General features: G+C 42.4%; 1 protein-coding gene across 4 annotated transcripts in view; it reads right to left on the bottom strand.

Moving 5' to 3' along the window:
* The window catches only part of LOC126213489 (putative ankyrin-containing lipoprotein Lxx09580), a 220,427-nt gene that overhangs the window by 71,533 nt on the left and 129,791 nt on the right, over window positions 1-19,103 (bottom strand). For all 4 annotated transcript variants that reach the window (XM_049941311.1, XM_049941314.1, XM_049941313.1 and 1 more), the window contains exon 2: window positions 6,088-6,257. In XM_049941311.1, the coding sequence (XP_049797268.1) occupies window positions 6,088-6,175 (88 nt within the window). In that variant the 5' untranslated portion in view covers window positions 6,176-6,257. The remainder of the gene's footprint in view (window positions 1-6,087; window positions 6,258-19,103) is intronic.

The raw sequence follows: 19,103 nt of genomic DNA, 5'->3' as shown, positions 1-19,103 counted from the left end.
AATTTCGCATCATACCCCATACAATCTTACTTTTGGTAATAAGTGTGGTTATGGCAGTGAGTCAAATGATTTTATCGAAAATCGAAATTACTGCATTTACCTTACTGCCTTCATTATAGCTTTAAGGATGTCATGAAAGAAATGTGACTTGTGACAGTTTTCGAAATCCATACTGATTGGCAATGAGGTCCTTCTATCCAAGGAACCTCATTACGTTTGAGCTGAGAATATGTTGAAGAATCCTATAAGAAATGGATGGCAAGGATATTGCACGGTAGTTTTGTGAATGACTCCTGCTGCTCTTCTACTAGATGGGTGTCTCCTCGAACTTCTTCCAACTACGGGGCACTGTTATTTGTACTGGAGATTTACAATAGATTTTGGTTAAGAGAGGGGCTAAATCAGACGCCAATTCGGTGTAGGGTCAGATAGAGATTCCATCGGGCTTGGAGCCTTGTTAAATCTCAGCTGTTTCTCAACACTAATGACACTAATGGTACATCTATATCTGTCATCGTCACAAATTAGAGCGACACCCCACAATACCACCTCTAAAGAAACATTTTGGGATACTAATTCAGAGTTTCTGATTTTGCTTTGCTATTCTTAATTGCTGTCATTACCTGGTCTGCGAGTGTCTGAACACTAAATTTGGTACCAGCTTTACACAATACTGGCATTTCCTTGGTTTTGTGAGAGATCCTTCCTATTCTGTTACAGTAGTCTTAGTAGGAGTGAAATTATGAAAAATCCAGGATGGAGTGTGACAATATTACGAAGAGGAAAGTTGCAACTCACCACTCAGACGAAATACTGAGTTGCAGATAGGCACAACAAAAAAGTCTCAGAGTTGAAGCTTTTGGCCAATGACGCCTTCGTCAACAGTAGACATGCACACACACACACACACACACACACACACACACACACACACACACACACACACGCAACTCACACACATGACTGAAGTCTCAGGCAACTGAAACCACATTGTGAGCAGCAGCACGAGTGCATGATGGGAGTGGCGACTGGGTGTGGGGAGAGTGTGGCAGGGAGGGGAGCGACAGTATGGTGGGGTGGTGGACAGTGAAGTGCTACAGGTTAGACAGAGGGCAGTGGAGAGGTGGGGGAGGGAGGGGATGTGGCAGAAACGCCGGGAAATAAAAGGACTGGGGGTGGTGGTGGAATGACGGCTGTGTAGTGCTGGGATGGGAACAGGGCACCTTACTGGATGCGTGAGGACAGTGACTAACAAAGGAGGACGCCAGGCGGGTTGTGGGAACCTTTGTCAGTCACTGTCCTCGCCCATCCAGCTCCTACCCTATTCCCATTCCATCACAACATAACCGTCATTCCACCACCAAAGACAGTCTTTCTATTTCCCTCCTTTTCTGCTACTTCCCTCCCCCTCCCCACCATTCCCATTCCCACCATCTAACATGCAGCACTTCACTGTCCGCCGCCCACACACACTACCCCTACCCCTCCCCACCCCAACCTCCTCTTCACCCCCACCCTGTCGCCACTCCCATCATGCAGTGGTGCTGCTGCTCACAGTGTGGTTTCAATTGCCTGAGAGTGCAGTCATGTGTGTGAGTTTCGTTTGCGTGAGTATGTGTGTGTGTGTGTGCTTGTTGTCTATTGTTGACTGCAGCCTTAATGACCAAAAGCTTTAATTATGAGTCCTTTTGTTGAGTCTATCTGTGACTCGGTAATCTTAGTAGGTTAGATGAAATTCTCTTTCATCAGCCAAATACATCTCATTTACATCTTCCTACATGTAGCCCCACGTTTTGCCTAGCATTTATTGACCAGTTGTCTCTTTTTCTTTAGATGTTTCTTTAAAATGACTGCAGACTGTGGAGTGTCCCTCTTATCATGAACTGCTCTACATATGTACAAAGTGTACAGCTGACTGTTCTTATAAACCTGAACCACAATTTTTCTACATGTTTTTCTCCAGAGCTAAATATTTCGAGTTTTGTATTCAAATAGGTCACAACTGCTTCTATATCTGGTTTGCTGAACATATATGTATTCTGCTACTTGTTTTAGTTGCCATTTGTACGTTGTAAATCATTGTTGCTTCATGGTCATTGATACTAGTTTCTATGTGAGCTTCCTCAAAAAGTTATGGTCATTTGGAAACTATCAGATGCAATATCACTAGAGGGCTCCCAAACAGTCTGTTTTAGGTAATTCTCAGACAACTCATTTAGAGGTGTTTCACCAGACGTCTTGTCACCCCCACCTCTTACTAAACTGTCATTTTCTCAGTCGATTGTTGCACAATTAACTTCTACTTCAACAATTAGAGTGTGACTTGGAAACTTATGTAACAGTGCTTCGGTTTTCTCTATAATTTTTTGTTGCATCTGGAGTAGATCTAGAAGTTGACAGAGGGACCTGATTCCAAATTAATGCCCACCGATGATACTGAGTCTTTCCCAGACAGCCTCACACGCAGTTTTTGTTTCTGTTTTGGTTGGTACAATTTGTTTGTGACCTGGGACAAATGCCCTACTATCTCCATGTATATTTTCGATACACGCTGAAATTTTTATGACTATCTTACTGCCGTCAGTTCCGGGTTTCCATCAGCCTTCTGTACCGGGTATTATGTGAGCTCTACTGGGCCTGCTTCAAACCCTGGCACGTTGTTATCGGTGATTCAGAAGTTGATCACTTGAACTGTAATACTCTCGCCAGTATGTGACTCTTCTTTGGAACTATTACTGACACTTTCAGGTCCCTATCGTTATCTGGACTGGATGAAGAGTAGTCTAATCTGAAAACCGTTGTGTCCACTCCGCACCCAAACAGCTACCTGAGCAGCAGCCTCTGATGTGTACCAAACACCTGACCCATTTGTACGTTGTAAATCATTGTTGCTTCATGGTCATTGATACTAGTTTCTGTGTGAGCTTCCTCAAAGAGTGCTGATGTTGCAGCACAAAATACGTACCTGATGGTACATAGCGTACGAAAACGGAATATATTACAACTCAAGCAGGATTTAAATACAGTTAACACGAAAAATGTTTAAAATTGATGTGAAGTTTTAGGACGTTACTCTTAGAGGAGAATTTATCTGTCATATCTGATTTTACTTGGACACGAAGGAAATAGAGGAAGTCGGTTGTTACATTTTGAACTTGCGTGTCCAAGATGAACTCTGTAACATCAGTATGTCTCTAAAAAAAAAAGTTACGGTGTGGAACATAACACAGGTAAGTAAACCTTTGCGAAAATTCTACCGATACGTTACACAGACAGATTACTTTTATCGCTGTAAGGGTCTATTGAATATACAAGATGATTTTTTCAACCATGTAAAAACTCTAGTGATTGATCAATGAGAGGATAAGGAACAAAAAATGTCTGATGGTGCCCAGAAACGCATGATCCGTATGCCAGAGACCATTTATTCAATCATACTTTGTTACAGAAGCTGCAGTGTAATACCATGCAGCTACAGTTACAGTATGCATGATATCCTCATAGAGGGTGGTACTGTTTATCGCACATCATGACCTAGGATGCAGGAAGTCGTGAAAGACGTACCCGAAATGATCAGACACTACAGTTGGAAGAAAATGTAATCAGCAGTGTGGAAGCCGACCGCCATCTCAGTAGCAGGCAGTGGTCCGGCCTGTACAGGGAAAGCCAGACGAGCGTGTGGGACATTCTCCATGACGACTGTTACTACCGTTATCACTTACAGTGTGTGCAGGGCGTACTAGCGACAGACTTTCCACATTGGGAACAGTTCTGTCACTGATTTGTTCACCAGGCCACCACGATTCCGGGATCTGTGTTATCCATCCTGTTCACAGATGACGGCACCTTTACGTGGAGTGGTATCTTTCGTAACATGTATCTGTGGGATGGTATGCAGAACGCCCATGGTATGGTGACAGCGAATCATCAGCATCGGTGCAGCCGGTATGTGTGGGCCGGGATAATTGGCGGCCGTATTTTGGGACCAGCCTTCCTTCCACATCGCCTAATAGGCCTGAACTATGGGCACTTCTTGCGGGCGTCTTTCTGGAAGAAGTGCTATTGATGATTCTAATGGTTATGTGGCTGCTACACTTCGCCGTTAACGCCCAGACGCATCTCAATGGTGTCTTCCCTGGTTGATGGATTGGAGAAGGTGGTCCAGTTGCATGGCCTGCTCGTTCACCGCATCTCAACCCGTGCGATTTCTGGTTATGGGGCGAGCTCAAGAAGTATCGTGCACACGTAGCCAGTTCCAGATGTGGAGACACTGGAGCAGCGTATTCATCCTGCCTTCGACGCTGTTCGTATGCAGCCTGGCCGGTGTGAGCGTGGGTGACAGAGCACGCTACGGCGCGTATACACGCATGGATTGAGGCACATGGAAAGCATTTTCAGTACATACTGTAACTGTCGCTGCGTGGTACAGCGACTATTAGACTGCAGTCTTCGTAACAGTGTATGATTGAATAAATGGTCTCTAGCGTGGAAATCATTCATTTCCGGACGTAAGTTCATTAGGCCTTTCTTGTTCCACATGCTGTCATCGATCAATCCCTAGAGTTTGTACACGGTGGTAAAAAACACCCTGTATACGCAACATGATGACCAAATGGCATTCCAACTGGAGCTTTCTACAATACCAAAGGCAATGATACACTCATACCCAACGATGTTGCGCAGTTCCCTCGCAGTATTCTTATGACTGCCCTGTGACCCAAAGCAGTTACTCCAACAAGTTCACACCTGTGTGTACCACGGGTGGAGCACGCCCATCTCTGCCAGTTATGTTACTTGCATAGCAATAACGTCTCACGTACGTATTGCCTATCATGCAGGAGCAACGAACTGTACTGAATACAAGTTTGTGTGACCCTTGGACAAGAGAGATTTCTGAACAATTTATGTACAGGGTGATTCAAAAAGCATACCACAACTTTAAAAATGTGTATTTAATGAAAGAAACATAATATAAACTTCTGTTATACATCATTACAAAGAGTATTTAAAAAGGTTTTTTTTTCACTCAAAAACAAGTTCAGAGATGTTCAATATGGCCCCCTCCAGACACTCGAGCAATATCAACCCGATACTCCAACTCGTTCCACACTCTCTGTAGCATATCAGGCGTAACAGTTTCGATAGCTGCTGTTATTTATCGTTTCAAGTCATCAATGGTGGCTGGGAGAGGTGGCCGAAACACCATTTCCTTAACATACCCCCATAAGAAAAAATCGCAGGGGGTAAGATCAGGGCTTCTTGGAGGCCAGTTATGAAGTACTCTGTTACGGGCCGTTCTCGGCCGTCCAGAACTTTTCCCTTTGCACAAACACCCATTCTCTGTAAACTGTTTATACCAACGTTTAATACACCACCTATCAGGAGGTTTAACACCATACTTCGTTCGAAATGCACGATGAAAAACTGTCGTCGATTCACTTCTGCCGTACTCAATAACACAAAAAGCTTTCTGTTGAGCGGTCGCCATCTTAGCATCAACTGACGCTGACGCCTAGTCAACAGCGCCTCAAGCGAACAAATGCACAACTAAATGAAACTTTATAGCTCCCTTAATTCGACGACAGATAGTGCTTAGCTCTGCCTTTTGTCGTTGCAGAGTTTTAAATTCCTAAAGTTGTGGTATTCTTTTTGAATCACCCTGTATATATATTTTATATCTTCTCTCGCTGTTCTAAAAATAGAACCTCGATATATTCAAGTAGGCTACTAGTCTCGTGTGTTTGAATAAGGCAAGCAGGGAACAGGTGGCGCAGGCAGCTGGAGGGAAGCTCGCACACGCTCGCCTCCCCACGGCGCCGGCGAGGACGTCTCAAACCAGAAATAAGGCTACCGTGATTAAATAAACTAGCACCAAAAGGACCACTTGGACCATGAGTAACGGATGAAACACTTACCTGAGTTGTCGGCTGTTACACTATCTCCGCTGACTTCTGTATACGATTCCGGAAAATAAATTCGTAAAGATCTCAGTGCAAAACTTAAACATTTACTTCATTACTTCACAAAAAATTGCTGTGCATTATCATACCCAGCCTCATAGGAATCGAAAAAAAACATAATTTTTACCTGTAACGGAAACTGGGTGACTGTAGCCACTACATATGACCACCGCCACAAAAATGCGGATGAACCAACAAGCGTTTCTGCCCAACATCACGGAAGGTCGCAGGAATCGGGCCAAGTAAGAAACTTTTCCCTCAAAACAACTTCACCGAACTTGCAGTCTGCTGAACAACCTGAAATGTTACGAAAAAGTGTAATCACAAAACGCACTTTTTCTTGCAGCTACCTGTATAGTAAATAAAGAAACGTAAATTAATCTGAATTACACCATTACACAAGATGGATGCCGCACCCGTTGTTCCGAATATACAGGGTGATTCACGAAGGTATGCAAAGGTTTTAATTTGTTATTCTACAAGTGAAACTAAAGAAATAAGTTCGTGTGAACACAGGTCCGCAAATGTTCATCTACGGAGTTACGGCTAGTAAGAGATTTTGCCTGAAATGTTCCAACTTCGGTAATACAGTATGAAGCCATCGCAAAATTGTACGAAGTTACAGTAAAGCACGATTTCCATTTATTTTGTTGTTATCCATCTGGTGAAACTAATAAGAGATGCTCCAGGCGCTTATCTGCAGTAGTTTTTCACAACATCCAGTGAAGCAAAGAAGTAATTTCGTAAAAATTTTAATATATTACTTGGCCCAATTTGTTTCTTAAATTCGAGGCGACTGCACAAAGTTTTCAGCAGAAGTTGTAGAGAATTTTATTTTGAAATAATGATGCTAATAACTTTAACTGAAACTGTATGAATTTGTCAGATAATCTGCTTTTATTAATACGATATCACACGTGAATTCATGTTACAGCTGATAAAACAAAGCTCAGTGTTAAGGAAGTTGTACAGTGGGCACACAGTTTCACATTACATTCACAATAAATGTTCAAAAACGTGTCTACCGAGTTCAATGAATTTAGCTACACATGTATGAACTGATTTTGTTGCTCGTTTCAGTTTCACAGGGTTGTTTTTAATTTTGCCTATAGCATTCATAACGCGAGAAAGTAATCCCTCACGTGTTTTGACTTTGTCCTCATAAACTATGTCTTTCACCCATCTCCATACAAAAAAATGCATTGGTGTTAAATCGGGCGATCTGAGTGGCCACGGACGTCTAGTATCTCGACCAATCCATTTGTGGCTAAAATGTTCATTTAAATGTGTAGTGACGGGTTGGCGAAAATGGAGGCGCGCCGTCCTGTTGAAAATACATTTGCGATCGCGTAGCAAGTGGATCATCTTCGAGCAAGTGGGGTTTTCTTCTTGAAGGAATTATAAGTACGTCTAGCCAGTTGGACGTTTTGCGAAAATGGTTTGTTAGATTCACCAGATCAATGACAACGAAGTAAATGCAAATCATGCTTTACATTAACCTGGTACAGTTTTGCGATGGCTTCATATTAGTGAAGTTGCTAAATTTCAGGTAAAATGCTTTGTTGGCCGTAACTCCGTAACTAACATTTGCGGAACAATGTTCATATGAACTTTTAGTTTTACTTGTAGAATAACGTATTGAAATATTTGCGTATCTTCGAGAACCACCATGTATACTCGCTGATCAGCTGCACTGTTTAAGACAAACACTTTCGAAACCATTTAAGAGATCGTTATGATGTTTGCACCTGATTAATTGCGAGAAACTGCTGTATGACTGACGTATAGTCCCTTGTAATACTCATATTAATTGCAGGAGACGGAGATAAACTTCGCTTTTTCAAATGAAACCATAGTATATGTCTATACGTGGTGATCTGGTATGCAGAGGGAGAGAAGGACGGGCTGTGTCTCGCCTACAGCAGTGGCGTTAGCCAGCTAGACGAGCCTCAGGCGGCTGAGGAGACGCCAGCGTGTGCTTCCGAGTGTGGTGCTGGCGGGAACTGTGCTCCAAGAAACATAGGGTGAATCAAAATGCGTCATCCGATTTCAAAACTATCGTGACTGTTATGTTATTTGATACATGTGTTTGAACAACTTACTTGTGGAAAGAGCAAACTCCCGATTTTTACACGGTTTCAGCTAGGTAGCACCAGTGTGCGCCCACTTCATTTCTAGTAAAAATGGTGTCGGGACACCAGAAAGCGCTTTGTGTTCTAAATTTTGGGGACTGCGGATCAGTTATAAGCGTTCAGCGCGACTTTCGAGTGGAACATCCCATACCACAGAGCAGTAGACAACGGGATGAACAACTCCAAGAAACAGGTTGTGTGTGTAAAGGGAAATTGCCGGGCCGCCGCCGAGTGTCTGACACAGATGTCGAGCGCATCGGCCATAGTTTCGCAAGGAGTCCGCAGTAATCCGTCCGCCGTGCAGCTCGACAGCTCAACATGTCCACGATGTCCGTCCTGGCGTTTGTTGCGTAGACGTTTACACACGAAACCGTACAAAATTCAGCTACTGCAAGCTCTTCGTGAAGGTGCCAAACAACAATGTGTGGAGTTCTGTAATTTTGTTCTTGGCAAGACGGATGATGACAGTTTTCTTTCACACTTAGAGTTTAGTTGCGAGGCAACATCCCATTTAAACGGAAAGGTGAGCCGTCATAATGTGGGAATATGAGGTACGGCACAACCGCATGAAATTGTACAACATGATAGGGAGTGTCCAAAATTGAATGTGATTTGTGCAGTTTCACGGGAAACTTTTCTTTGCCGATAAATCTGTTACAAGAGGTACATACCACGATATGCTTGAAAACCCACTTATCCCACAGATGGAGACTGATTTGGACGACTTCTGTTAAGTTTGTAAGGTAGGAGACGAGATACTGGTAGAAGTACAGCTGTGAGGATGAGGCGTGAGTCGTGCTTGGGTAGCTCAGATGGTAGAGCACTTGCCCGCGAAAGGCAAAGGTCCCGTGTTGGAGTTTCGGTCCGGCACACAGTTTTAATCTGCCAGGAAGTTTCAAATCAGCGCACACTCCGCTGCAGAGTGGAAATCTCATTCTGGAAACATCCCCCAGGCTGTGGATAAGCCATGTCTCCCCAATATCCTTTCTTTCAGGAGTGCTAGTTCTGCAAGTTTCGCAGGACAGCTTTTGTAAAGTTTGGAAGGTAGGAGACGAGATACTGGCGTAAGTAAAGCTGTGAGGACGGGGCGTGAGTCGTCCTTGGGTAGCTCAGAGGTTAGATCACTTGCCCGCGAAAGGCAAAGGTCCCGTGTTGGAGTCTCGGTCCGGCACACAGTTTTAGTCTGCCAGGAAGTTTCAGCATAATTGTTGTGTGTACACAAGAACTTGCTTGTATATGATTTACATTTTCGTTAATATCTTAGGTAATATTGCACAGCTAATGGCCACAAAATGACCGTGTTGACCTGAATTTAATGCATAGTGTCTATGTGGGACAACATTAAATCTGAATATTTCTCAGTGTTAAACGTCGAGTCAGTGTTAGGCGATGCCATAGAGAATAAGGAAGGGCGTGAATCTTTGCGCGTGTTGTCTTTGTGTCTTTCAGTTTTGGCTTTCCGTCCTTTGAGTTTCGGCAGCTTTCTGTCGTGGAGGGTCGTTCCGGTGATCTCACGAGAGGTAGATCTGAAGAGATCTGATCGGCGATATAGCCGTGCGATTTAACGCGAACTGTTTCTGGGTGCAGGGCGTTGGACTTCCCTTAATTTACTGAGCTCTGCCCCACACTTTACCTTCTTGCATCATCTAGAATACTCTGAACACAATTTTCATCATTTATGTTGGAGTACGTGTTGGAACTTTAGCTTCATACTTGTGAGCATCAAGTCAGAAGTGGACCTGCAAGGTGACAATTATTGAAGTACATGAAATAAAATTGCCATTACTTATGAACGTTTGCCTTAGGACGTTCAAACTGCACGGTTGGCAGCGGGACACAATGGGAATTAGTATGCGTTTGGTTTGATTTACCGACGGAGCCCACTTTCGTTTGGATGGGTTCGTCGCGGCGCGGGATTAGCCGAGCCGTCAGGGGCGCTGCAGCCAAGGACTGTGCGGCTGGTCCCGGCGGAGGTTCGAGTCCTCCCCCGGGCATGGGTGTGTGTGTTTGCCCTTAGGATAATTTTGGCGATCGAAAAGTCTGTTCACCCTCAACGGGTGACTGTTTGACGTGCAATGTCCAGTCACAGAATAATCGGTGTGATATTCGTTTGGTGACTATCATACGGTACACGAAATGTTTGGAAAATGTTTTCACCCCCATTATCCAAAGTGATCGTGAGTTTGATAAGATGCGGTTCATGCAAGACGGAGTTTGACACCATCGAAGCTGGAGAGTGTGATGTCCTGGAGGTGCACTTTGGCGACAGCAGTCTAGCTCTGGGGTAACCAGAGGCCACTAGCATGGGCCTCGATTGGCTGCCACATTCTCCCGACCTGAACACATGGGACTCCTTTTTGTGCGGATATATTAAAGATAAGATCTACAGCAGTAACTCCGACACCATTACTGAGCTGAAAACTGCCATTCAGGTCATCGACAGCATCGACGTTCCGACACATTAGCGTGTTATGCGGTATTTCGCTATTTGTGTGCACCACACCATCGCCAATGATGGAAGGCGTATCGAACATGTCATAACCTAAATTCGAATACCTGTAGTGACGTTTACATGTTGAATTAAGTGCGTGCACGGCCAGTAGTTCGCGAGCAATTTACGACTTTTCTCATATAGTCCAGTAATTGTCACATTGCTGATTATGTTGGTACAGCTGATGTTGTTGGTTGCATGTGATGAAGAGCAGTGAACGATGAAACCTCCTCGCAGGTAAAAACTGTGTGCCGGACCAAGACTGGAACTCGGGACCTTTGCCTTCCACGGGCAAGAGCTCTACCAACTGAGTACCCAAGCAAGACTCGTGATCTGTCCTCACAATTTTACTTCCACCAGTACCTCGTCTCCTACCTTCCAAACTTCAGCAGTGAACGATGTTATGCATCGTGTTTAGTGAAGGAAATTAAATTTCTTCAAATGTTTGCATGGATATTTTGACAGTCACTGCTTTGAGAAATAAAACACTGCATGCATATAGAACATATGCTGTACTTCTGCTCTTTATTTATGATTGTTTGTTAATAACTTTGCTTTGAATCCACACTGAAGTGAGATCACCATTCACTGATCTTTCAGTAATATCAATAAAAGTTTTAATCTGCCTGGAAGTTTCATATCAGCGCACACTCCGCTGCAGAGTGAAAATCTCATTCTGGAAACATCCCCCAGGCTGTGGATAAGCCATGTCTCCGCAGTATCCATTCTTTCAGGAGTGCTAGTTCTGCAAGGTTCGCAGGAGAGCTTTCTGTAAAGTTTGGAAGGTAGGAGACGAGATACTGGCAGAAGTAAAGCTGTGAGGACCAGGGGTGAGTCGTGCTTCGGTAGCTCAGATGGTAGAGCACTTGCCTGCGAAAGGCAAAGGCCCCGATCTCGAGTCCCGGTCGGGCACACAGTTTTAATCTGGCAGGAAGTTTTATATCAGCGCACACTCCGCAGCAGAGTGAAAATCTCATTCTGGAAATATAAATAAATATTTATGAATGTTGAACTATGGTCCTATTATTTTTGTCAGCGTTTTTAGCCCTATGGTTTTATTTTTCCATTTCTCAATACATCGCCAACCAATCTATAAATTGTTAGACAAATGGATCATTTATTATCTGAGTACCGGTGCATTAAAACGCCAGTGTGCGACCAACCACTGTGACACATAAAGGCGAGCCAGCCCGTAGTGCAGGTCTGATATTCTGGCTTTGCGACATTCAGGCACCGCTGCCAGAAGATAGGGAGGCGACTCATTTGTAAATAAAATGCACAGTTTAGGATTTATCTCTTTAGAACATCGAACAGAAAGCTTCGTTACACGTAAATTCGCGAGTACTTTTGACAGTAGCGTTATACGAACTTTTCTACTCTCAGTACAGAACTTCAAAATTGGAAAAATAAATATTTAATGAAGCAATTCAATTATACTGTTCCCCAAGTTCTGTGGACAAAAGAAAATAACCTTTATGATTCAACGAATAGGAAAGATACATTACATCTGCTGACTTCAAATAAAGTGCTAAGTAGTTTTCTCCTTCTGCTAAGTCAGTGAATGTATTGAAGTGATATGTCCCCACATTACGGCATCTAAATGTGAGATGACAGAGATAACCGACATACCAAACTTTTTTCCCAAAATTGTTTCGCTGAGGAAGATATTACAGTGGTTCCTTACTTAATTCTTCAAGCGAACGTCTGAATGACAGGTATCGAAATAAATGTCCATTGGATACAAAAACTACTGAAATCACTCTACAGAGGAATAGCCACTGGATCTGACAGAATGTCAATCTGTTTCTATTTAGAGTGTGGGAAAGAATTTTCTCCTCTTCTAAGAGCAATGTGCCGTATGTCATTTCAGGAGTGAAGCGTTCCTAGATGTGGAATTGTCTCTTTACAGTTGCTAATACTATTAGAAATAAAAGAAGGAAATGCAACGTTATCTACCACTTGTACAGAATTTGGACTGCAGTTATAAGGACATGAAACGGTAGTTTTGAACCCTATAGCGTACGTAATTGAATGTACACTAATTATGAAATGTTGTCGAATTAGATGAAGTGATGAGTAGAGAAATAGGCAAGGAAATGAGTCGCTAAACGTAGTTGAAAAACTTTGTTATACAGACTGGAAAATAACTGTTGATTCCCGATATAGATAGGATATAAAATGCAGACGGGGAACAACACGAAAGGAAATACTGAAAAAGTGGAATCTGTTAAAATCTGATATTAGTTTAAGTGTTAGTTACTGGTAACAATTTAAGTGTCAGTTAGTGATATCTGCCACGAGTGCAGCCGAGAATGAAAGTGAAACATGGACGAAAAATAGTTTAGACAAGGAAATAATAGTACATTTTGAAATGTAGTGCAACAGGACATTGAGGATTGGATGGGTAAATCGAATAACAAATAAGAAAGTACTGAATCAAACTGCAATAAAATGTAATTTATGTCACAACTTTAATAAAAGAAGAAATCGATTGACAGGATAAATAATGGGGCATAAAGGAAAAGGATTCGTCACTTTGCCAACATAGGAAAATGTGGGAGGTAGGAGGTGTGGAGGGAAATCTAATACTGAATACTGTAAGCAGACTGAAACGAATGTAGGCTATAAAAGTTATGCAGACATGTTGAGGTTTGCAAAGAACAGATTAGCGTGGACAGCAGCATCGAAGCAGTCAGTATTGCTGGTAAAGGCCATGGCTACACCTGAGCGTTGCTGGGAAGTGGATTAATATGGGGTTTGCACTGATGACAGATGACTTTGCACATGTTGCTCTGGTGGCTGCCAGCATTGTCAGTAGACTGGGTTTCGCTAGAGATGTCCTACACCTGAACAGAACTGGGACGAGAAGATTGGTACAGCGGATGGGTCATGGGCGATGCGATGCGTTGTGAAACACCTTTTGTCACTGGCAGTAGAAATAGGTCTTTGTTAGGCAAGTACAAACAAAAGTTTGCCCTGCCTAAATACTATATCCAGTAATTTAGAAAATTTTCAATCAATCATGAACAAGATAGATTGTAACACACCATCAACACATCGTAAGGACACTTCACAGACTTAACAAACGTTCACCAAACCATGCAATAGATACAAAATAAAATAGAGCAATTTCGAGTTTCGGCCGTTGAACTACACACTAGTCTCTGTCACTGAGCATTGGGGTGGAGACTCAGAAATCGAACATGCAGTATTCTCGTTGCACACTGGACTCGCATTCGGGAGGACGACGGTTCAATCCCGTCTCCGGCCATCCTGATTTAGGTTTTCCGTGATTTCCCTAAATCGCTTCAGGCAAATGCCGGGATGGATCCTTTGAAAGGGCACGGCCGATTTCCTTCCCCATCCTTCCCTAACCCGAGCTTGCGCTCCGTCTCTGGTGACCTCGTTGTCGACGGGACGATAAACACTAAATCTCCTCCTCCTCCTCTCGTTGCATGAAAGGACAGACTCTTATTGTATGACTACTACAAATTGTGGAGGATCATGGACTTATTTCAGAAAGACATCACAATTCGAACCAAGATATGGCCTCAGTACGGTAAGTGAAGTAAAACTCTCATATATCGGCCATTGAATGGACAGGGCCTAATGACGCCAAGAAATTAACCACCACGTGTGCGTATCGATATCCTAGTGATAGTGTGGACACTTTTCTCATTAAATTAACGGAAGTACTAGCTAAAATCTTAGGTAGAAAAGTCTACATATTGTTGTGTAAAGACATAAACATAAACACAGGTATCATAAATGAAACTGGTAGCATCCTCATAAATATTCTTCAGACTTTAGGGATGTCCCAGTTGGTCAGTAGTAGAAAAATGGTTACTACAATGACGGCATCAGTGAATGAATATGTTTCCAAAAGTATGGACAGAGAATTGTATGATATAGCTGTACAATATCTTGGACTGTCAGAGCGTTTCTGTCAAATAACAGTAAAATCGGGTATGGAAAAATTCGCCACATTGCAAGCTTATGAAACACATTCATCAGAAATCAAAATACAAGATTTTCCAAATGAACCAGACAACCAAACAGGGGATGAAATGTACAGAAAAACGAAGGTAAATGTAAAATCCTCTAAATTCTCAAATTATTTTAATTTAGGTTTGAAAAGACAATTTGAAAATCACCCAATTCAGTAAAATAGTCTTACAAAAACAAATGGATAACAGCAGGTATTAAGAAGTCCTTCCAAGTCTTTCAGTACCTCATTTACATTGAAAAGAGAAATAATGAGCCAGAATTATTAAATTTCTATTGTGGGTGATAAAAGATATAGAAAAAGTTGCTAACTGCTGCAAAAAGTCATAAGTACACTGTTGTTGCTACAACAGCAGAGCATGAAGCTGCTAAAACTCAGCAATAACTTAAATATAAAAGGTCAGTAGGACTAAATGAAGTAAGAATCTGTGTACTAAAACATTGCATAGAGGGTGTACAAGCACCCTTAATAAACACAAGAGACAAGTTCTTTACATCAGGCACATTTCAATAATGTTTAAAACAGGCAAGAGTTGTACTCCTACTAAAGAGAGGTAACCAGAAGCCATAGAAAATTAGTGCCCATTTCCCTGCTGTGTCCATTCTCGAAAATAATATAAAAAAAAGACTGATTAATGAGTTACCTGGATACATACAAAATTTTGAGTGAATCATTGTTAGATTTTCGATCTAGTTGGAGTACAGAATCAGCCATATGGAAATTCACAAATGATGCTTATCCTCGATGTTATTCAATCTGTATATTGAGCAAGCAGTGAAACAAAAGAAAAATTCGGATTAGGAAATAAAATCCATGGAGAAGAAATAAAAACTTTGAGGTTCGCCGATAACATTGTAATTCTGTCAGAGGCACCAAAGGACCTGGAAGAGCACCTGAACGGAATGGTCAGTGTCTTGAAAGGAGGATATGAGATGAGCATCAATAAAAGCAAAACGAAGATAATGGAATGTTATCGAATTAAATCGGGTGGTGCTGCGGGAATTACATTAGGAAATGAGACACTTAAAGTATTAAATGAATTTTGCTATTTGGGGAGCAAAATAACTGATAATGGTCGAAGTAGAGGGGATATAAAATGTAGACTGGCAATGGGAAGGAAAGTGTTTCTGAAGAAGAGAAATTTGGTAACATCGAGTTTAGATTTAAGTATCAGGAAGTCGTTTCTGAAAGTATTTTTATGGAGTGTAGCCATGTGTGGAAGTGAAACGTGGACGATAAATAGTTTGGACAAGAAGAGAATAGAAGCTATCGAAATGTGGTGCTACCGAAGATTGCTGAAGACTAGATGGGTAGATTTCATAACTAATGAGCAGGTATTGAATAGAATTTGAGACAAGAGAAATTTGTGGCACAACGTGACTAGAAGAAGGGATCGGTTGGTAGGGCATGTTCTGAGGCATCAAGGGATCACCAATTTAGTATTTGAGGGCATTGTGGAGGGTAAAAATCGTAGATGGAGACCAAGAGATGAATACACTAAGCAGATTCAGAATGTAGGCTGCAGTACGTACTGGGAGATGAAGAAGCTTGCACAGGATAGAGTGGCATGGAGAGCTGCATCAAACCAGTCTCTGGAATGAAGACTATAACAACAACAATATGCTCTTGACAAAGGTGACTGTGTCACACACAGTGTTTTGATGCTTCATATGATTTTGACACTGTTGACTATAACATTCTAGTAAATAAGCTAGAAGCATTAGCGATAAGAGCAGTAGCTAACGACTGGTTCTGATCATATCTAGCACACGGGGTACAAATTGTACAGATAATACATACCTCAAATAAATCTGTCTTTGATCACAGCAATATTATATTCACTTAGAAAACTAGGGAACTCCTTGCAGAGAAAGCAAACAAGACCCTTAAGGAGGATTACAGTCGGTCAATAAGCAATAAAGTGACATTGGACATAAAGAGAACAAATGCCATGAATTTCAGTTTGAGGAGTGAAAGAACTCGTATGCAATTAAATGTAGATGGCACCTCTACAGACAATGCAACAAATGGAAAACTTCTAGGAATGAATACTGATTCTCAGTTGAACACGCAAAGGTACTTGCAAACACAATGTATTCAGCATGCTATGCCCATAGAGACCCGCCATCATTATACACTGATGCGCCAAAGAAACTGGTATAGGCCTGCGTAATTAAATACAGAGATACGTAAACAGACAGAACACGTAGCGGCGGTCGACAACACCTGTATCAGACAGGACGCGTCTGGCGCAGTTGTTAGATGGCACGTTATCAAGATTTAAGTGAGTTTCAACGTGTTGCTGTAGACGGCGCACCCGCGATGGGACACAGCATCTCCGAGGTAACGATGAAGTGGGGTATTTTCCCGTACGACCATTCCACGAGCGTACCGTGAATATCAGGAGTGCAGTAGAACATCAAATCTCCAACATCGCGGCAACCGGAAAAAGATCCTCGAAGAACAGGACCAACGAGGACTGAAGAGTGTCGTTCAACGTGACAGAAGTGCAACACTTCCGCAAACTGCTGCAGATTTGAATGCTGGGCCATCGACAAGTGTCAGTGAACGTACCATTCAACGAAACGTCATCAACATGGGCTTTCGGAGTGGGATGCCCACTCATCCTTGATGACTGCATGACACAAGGCTTTACGTCGAGCCTGGGCCTCTCAACACTGACATTGTGACTGGAAACTTGTTGCCTCGTCGGATTAGTCTCTTTTGCAGTTGTACCGAGCACATGGACATGAATGGGTATAGAGAGAAGCTCATGAATTCGTGGACCCTGGCCGTCCAGTGTGGCCGAGCGGTTGTAGGCGCTTCAGTCTGGAACCGTGCGACCGCTACGGCCGCAGGTTCGAATCCTGCCTCGGGCATGGATGTGTGTGTTGTCCTTAGGTTAGTTAGGTTTAAGTAGTTCTAAGTTCTAGGCGACTGATGAGCTCAGATGATAAGACCCATAGTGCAGAGAGACATTTGAACCATTTGAACCATGGACCCTGCATTTCAGCAGGAGGTTCTGTAATCCCAATCTCAAAGACAGCAGGTGTCAACAGGGATCGGTTCTTAGGCACCGAGGGATCATCAGTTTAATATTGGATGGCAGCGTGGGTGGTAAAAATTGGAGACGAAGAGATGAATACGCTGAGCAGATTCAAAGGGGTGTAAGTTGCAGCAGGTACTTGAAGATGAAGAAGCTTGCACAGGATAGAGTAGCATGTAGAGCTAGATCATATCAGTCTTTGTACTGAAGACCAAAACAACATGTTTGAATTACGACGAAGTTGTTTTAAACACATCAAGGTAGACCGTTGCTCTGGGGCAGATGTTGGATTACCTGAGTTGCAGAATCCGAGGGAGTGTAAAAATTAGTTCTACAGCTTGCTAACCTGTATGACAACAGGTACAATTGTTGGTCCTATGTTTTAATCTCTACATAAGCAAAACTATTTCGTTGTGTTCTGGGAGCAATATTAATTACTGTCGAGATTTTGCGCCTTTCAGCGTTCCCATTTGATATGTTTTGGCTCATGTAACATGCAAAATTCTTTAATGACGGAGCTCTGTAATTTTTGAAGATATCGAGTTTGTTTGATGAATACGTATTGTGTACTTGATTGTTTCATTTGTGCACGAGCACATTACGTCTCCAATCTAGCTCCCTGCCGCCTGAAGTATTGTACGCAAGGGAGTAAACCGAATGAGGCACAACTGTCTTAAACAGCTCCACTCTTCAAACACCCATCTAAATTCAGATTTTCGTGGTATCCCAAAATCATTTCATGCATATGTCAGTTTTAGTCCTACTATAAAGCCACAAGTAACTACTGGTCCTATTCTTTTATTCTGGACCTGTAAATCTGCAAAGGTCTCTATATGTGAATTACCTTAATTTGTCGTTTTTAAATTGTAATACCAAGACGTGTCCGATATGCTACTACTACTACTACTACTGATACCATTATTACTACAACAACACACAAATGCTAAAATTCGCTTACATACCTGCTCAATGAATGCATGACAGTGTGATCACGTTCTGGACGTTGTTTACTCATACGGACTTGTTACCTCATTCCTTCCTCAGTTTATCTACAATCAGAGGCTCAGTTTTCAGTCCTTCCTTGCCTTTTACAGATAATGGTCGACCTTTCGTAGTTGCTAAGTAGCATTCCGTACAGCTATAACTGCTGTTCCCAAGTTTGTTCCCGGTGTCTCAGCTAAGGTGCAATTCCCATTAACTTTGTGGATGGAGAATGTCTAGGGAAAATGAAGCACAGTTTATTACGATGTGAAACTAGAAAATAGTGAAGAACAGTTTATCAGTGCCACATCTTTGTAGTAGGTACCCACTAAAATAAATAACTCCCTGATAAGGAACCTGATTACCATGTGGGGTGACGTACTAGAGTGTCAATTTCTGCCATATAGCCGACGCTGGTTACTTCTTCGAAGCGCCAACAAAGCCAATACAGGTGCAATGGGTTTATTTCTATTTTAATCTGGTGCTG

Source organism: Schistocerca nitens, chromosome 11 (assembly GCF_023898315.1).
Source record: "Schistocerca nitens isolate TAMUIC-IGC-003100 chromosome 11, iqSchNite1.1, whole genome shotgun sequence".
In the NCBI taxonomy this organism is placed as follows: Eukaryota; Metazoa; Arthropoda; class Insecta; order Orthoptera; family Acrididae; genus Schistocerca; species Schistocerca nitens.
The sequence above is the reverse complement of the archived record's forward strand: the minus strand, read 5'-3'. Positions and strand labels throughout refer to the sequence as shown.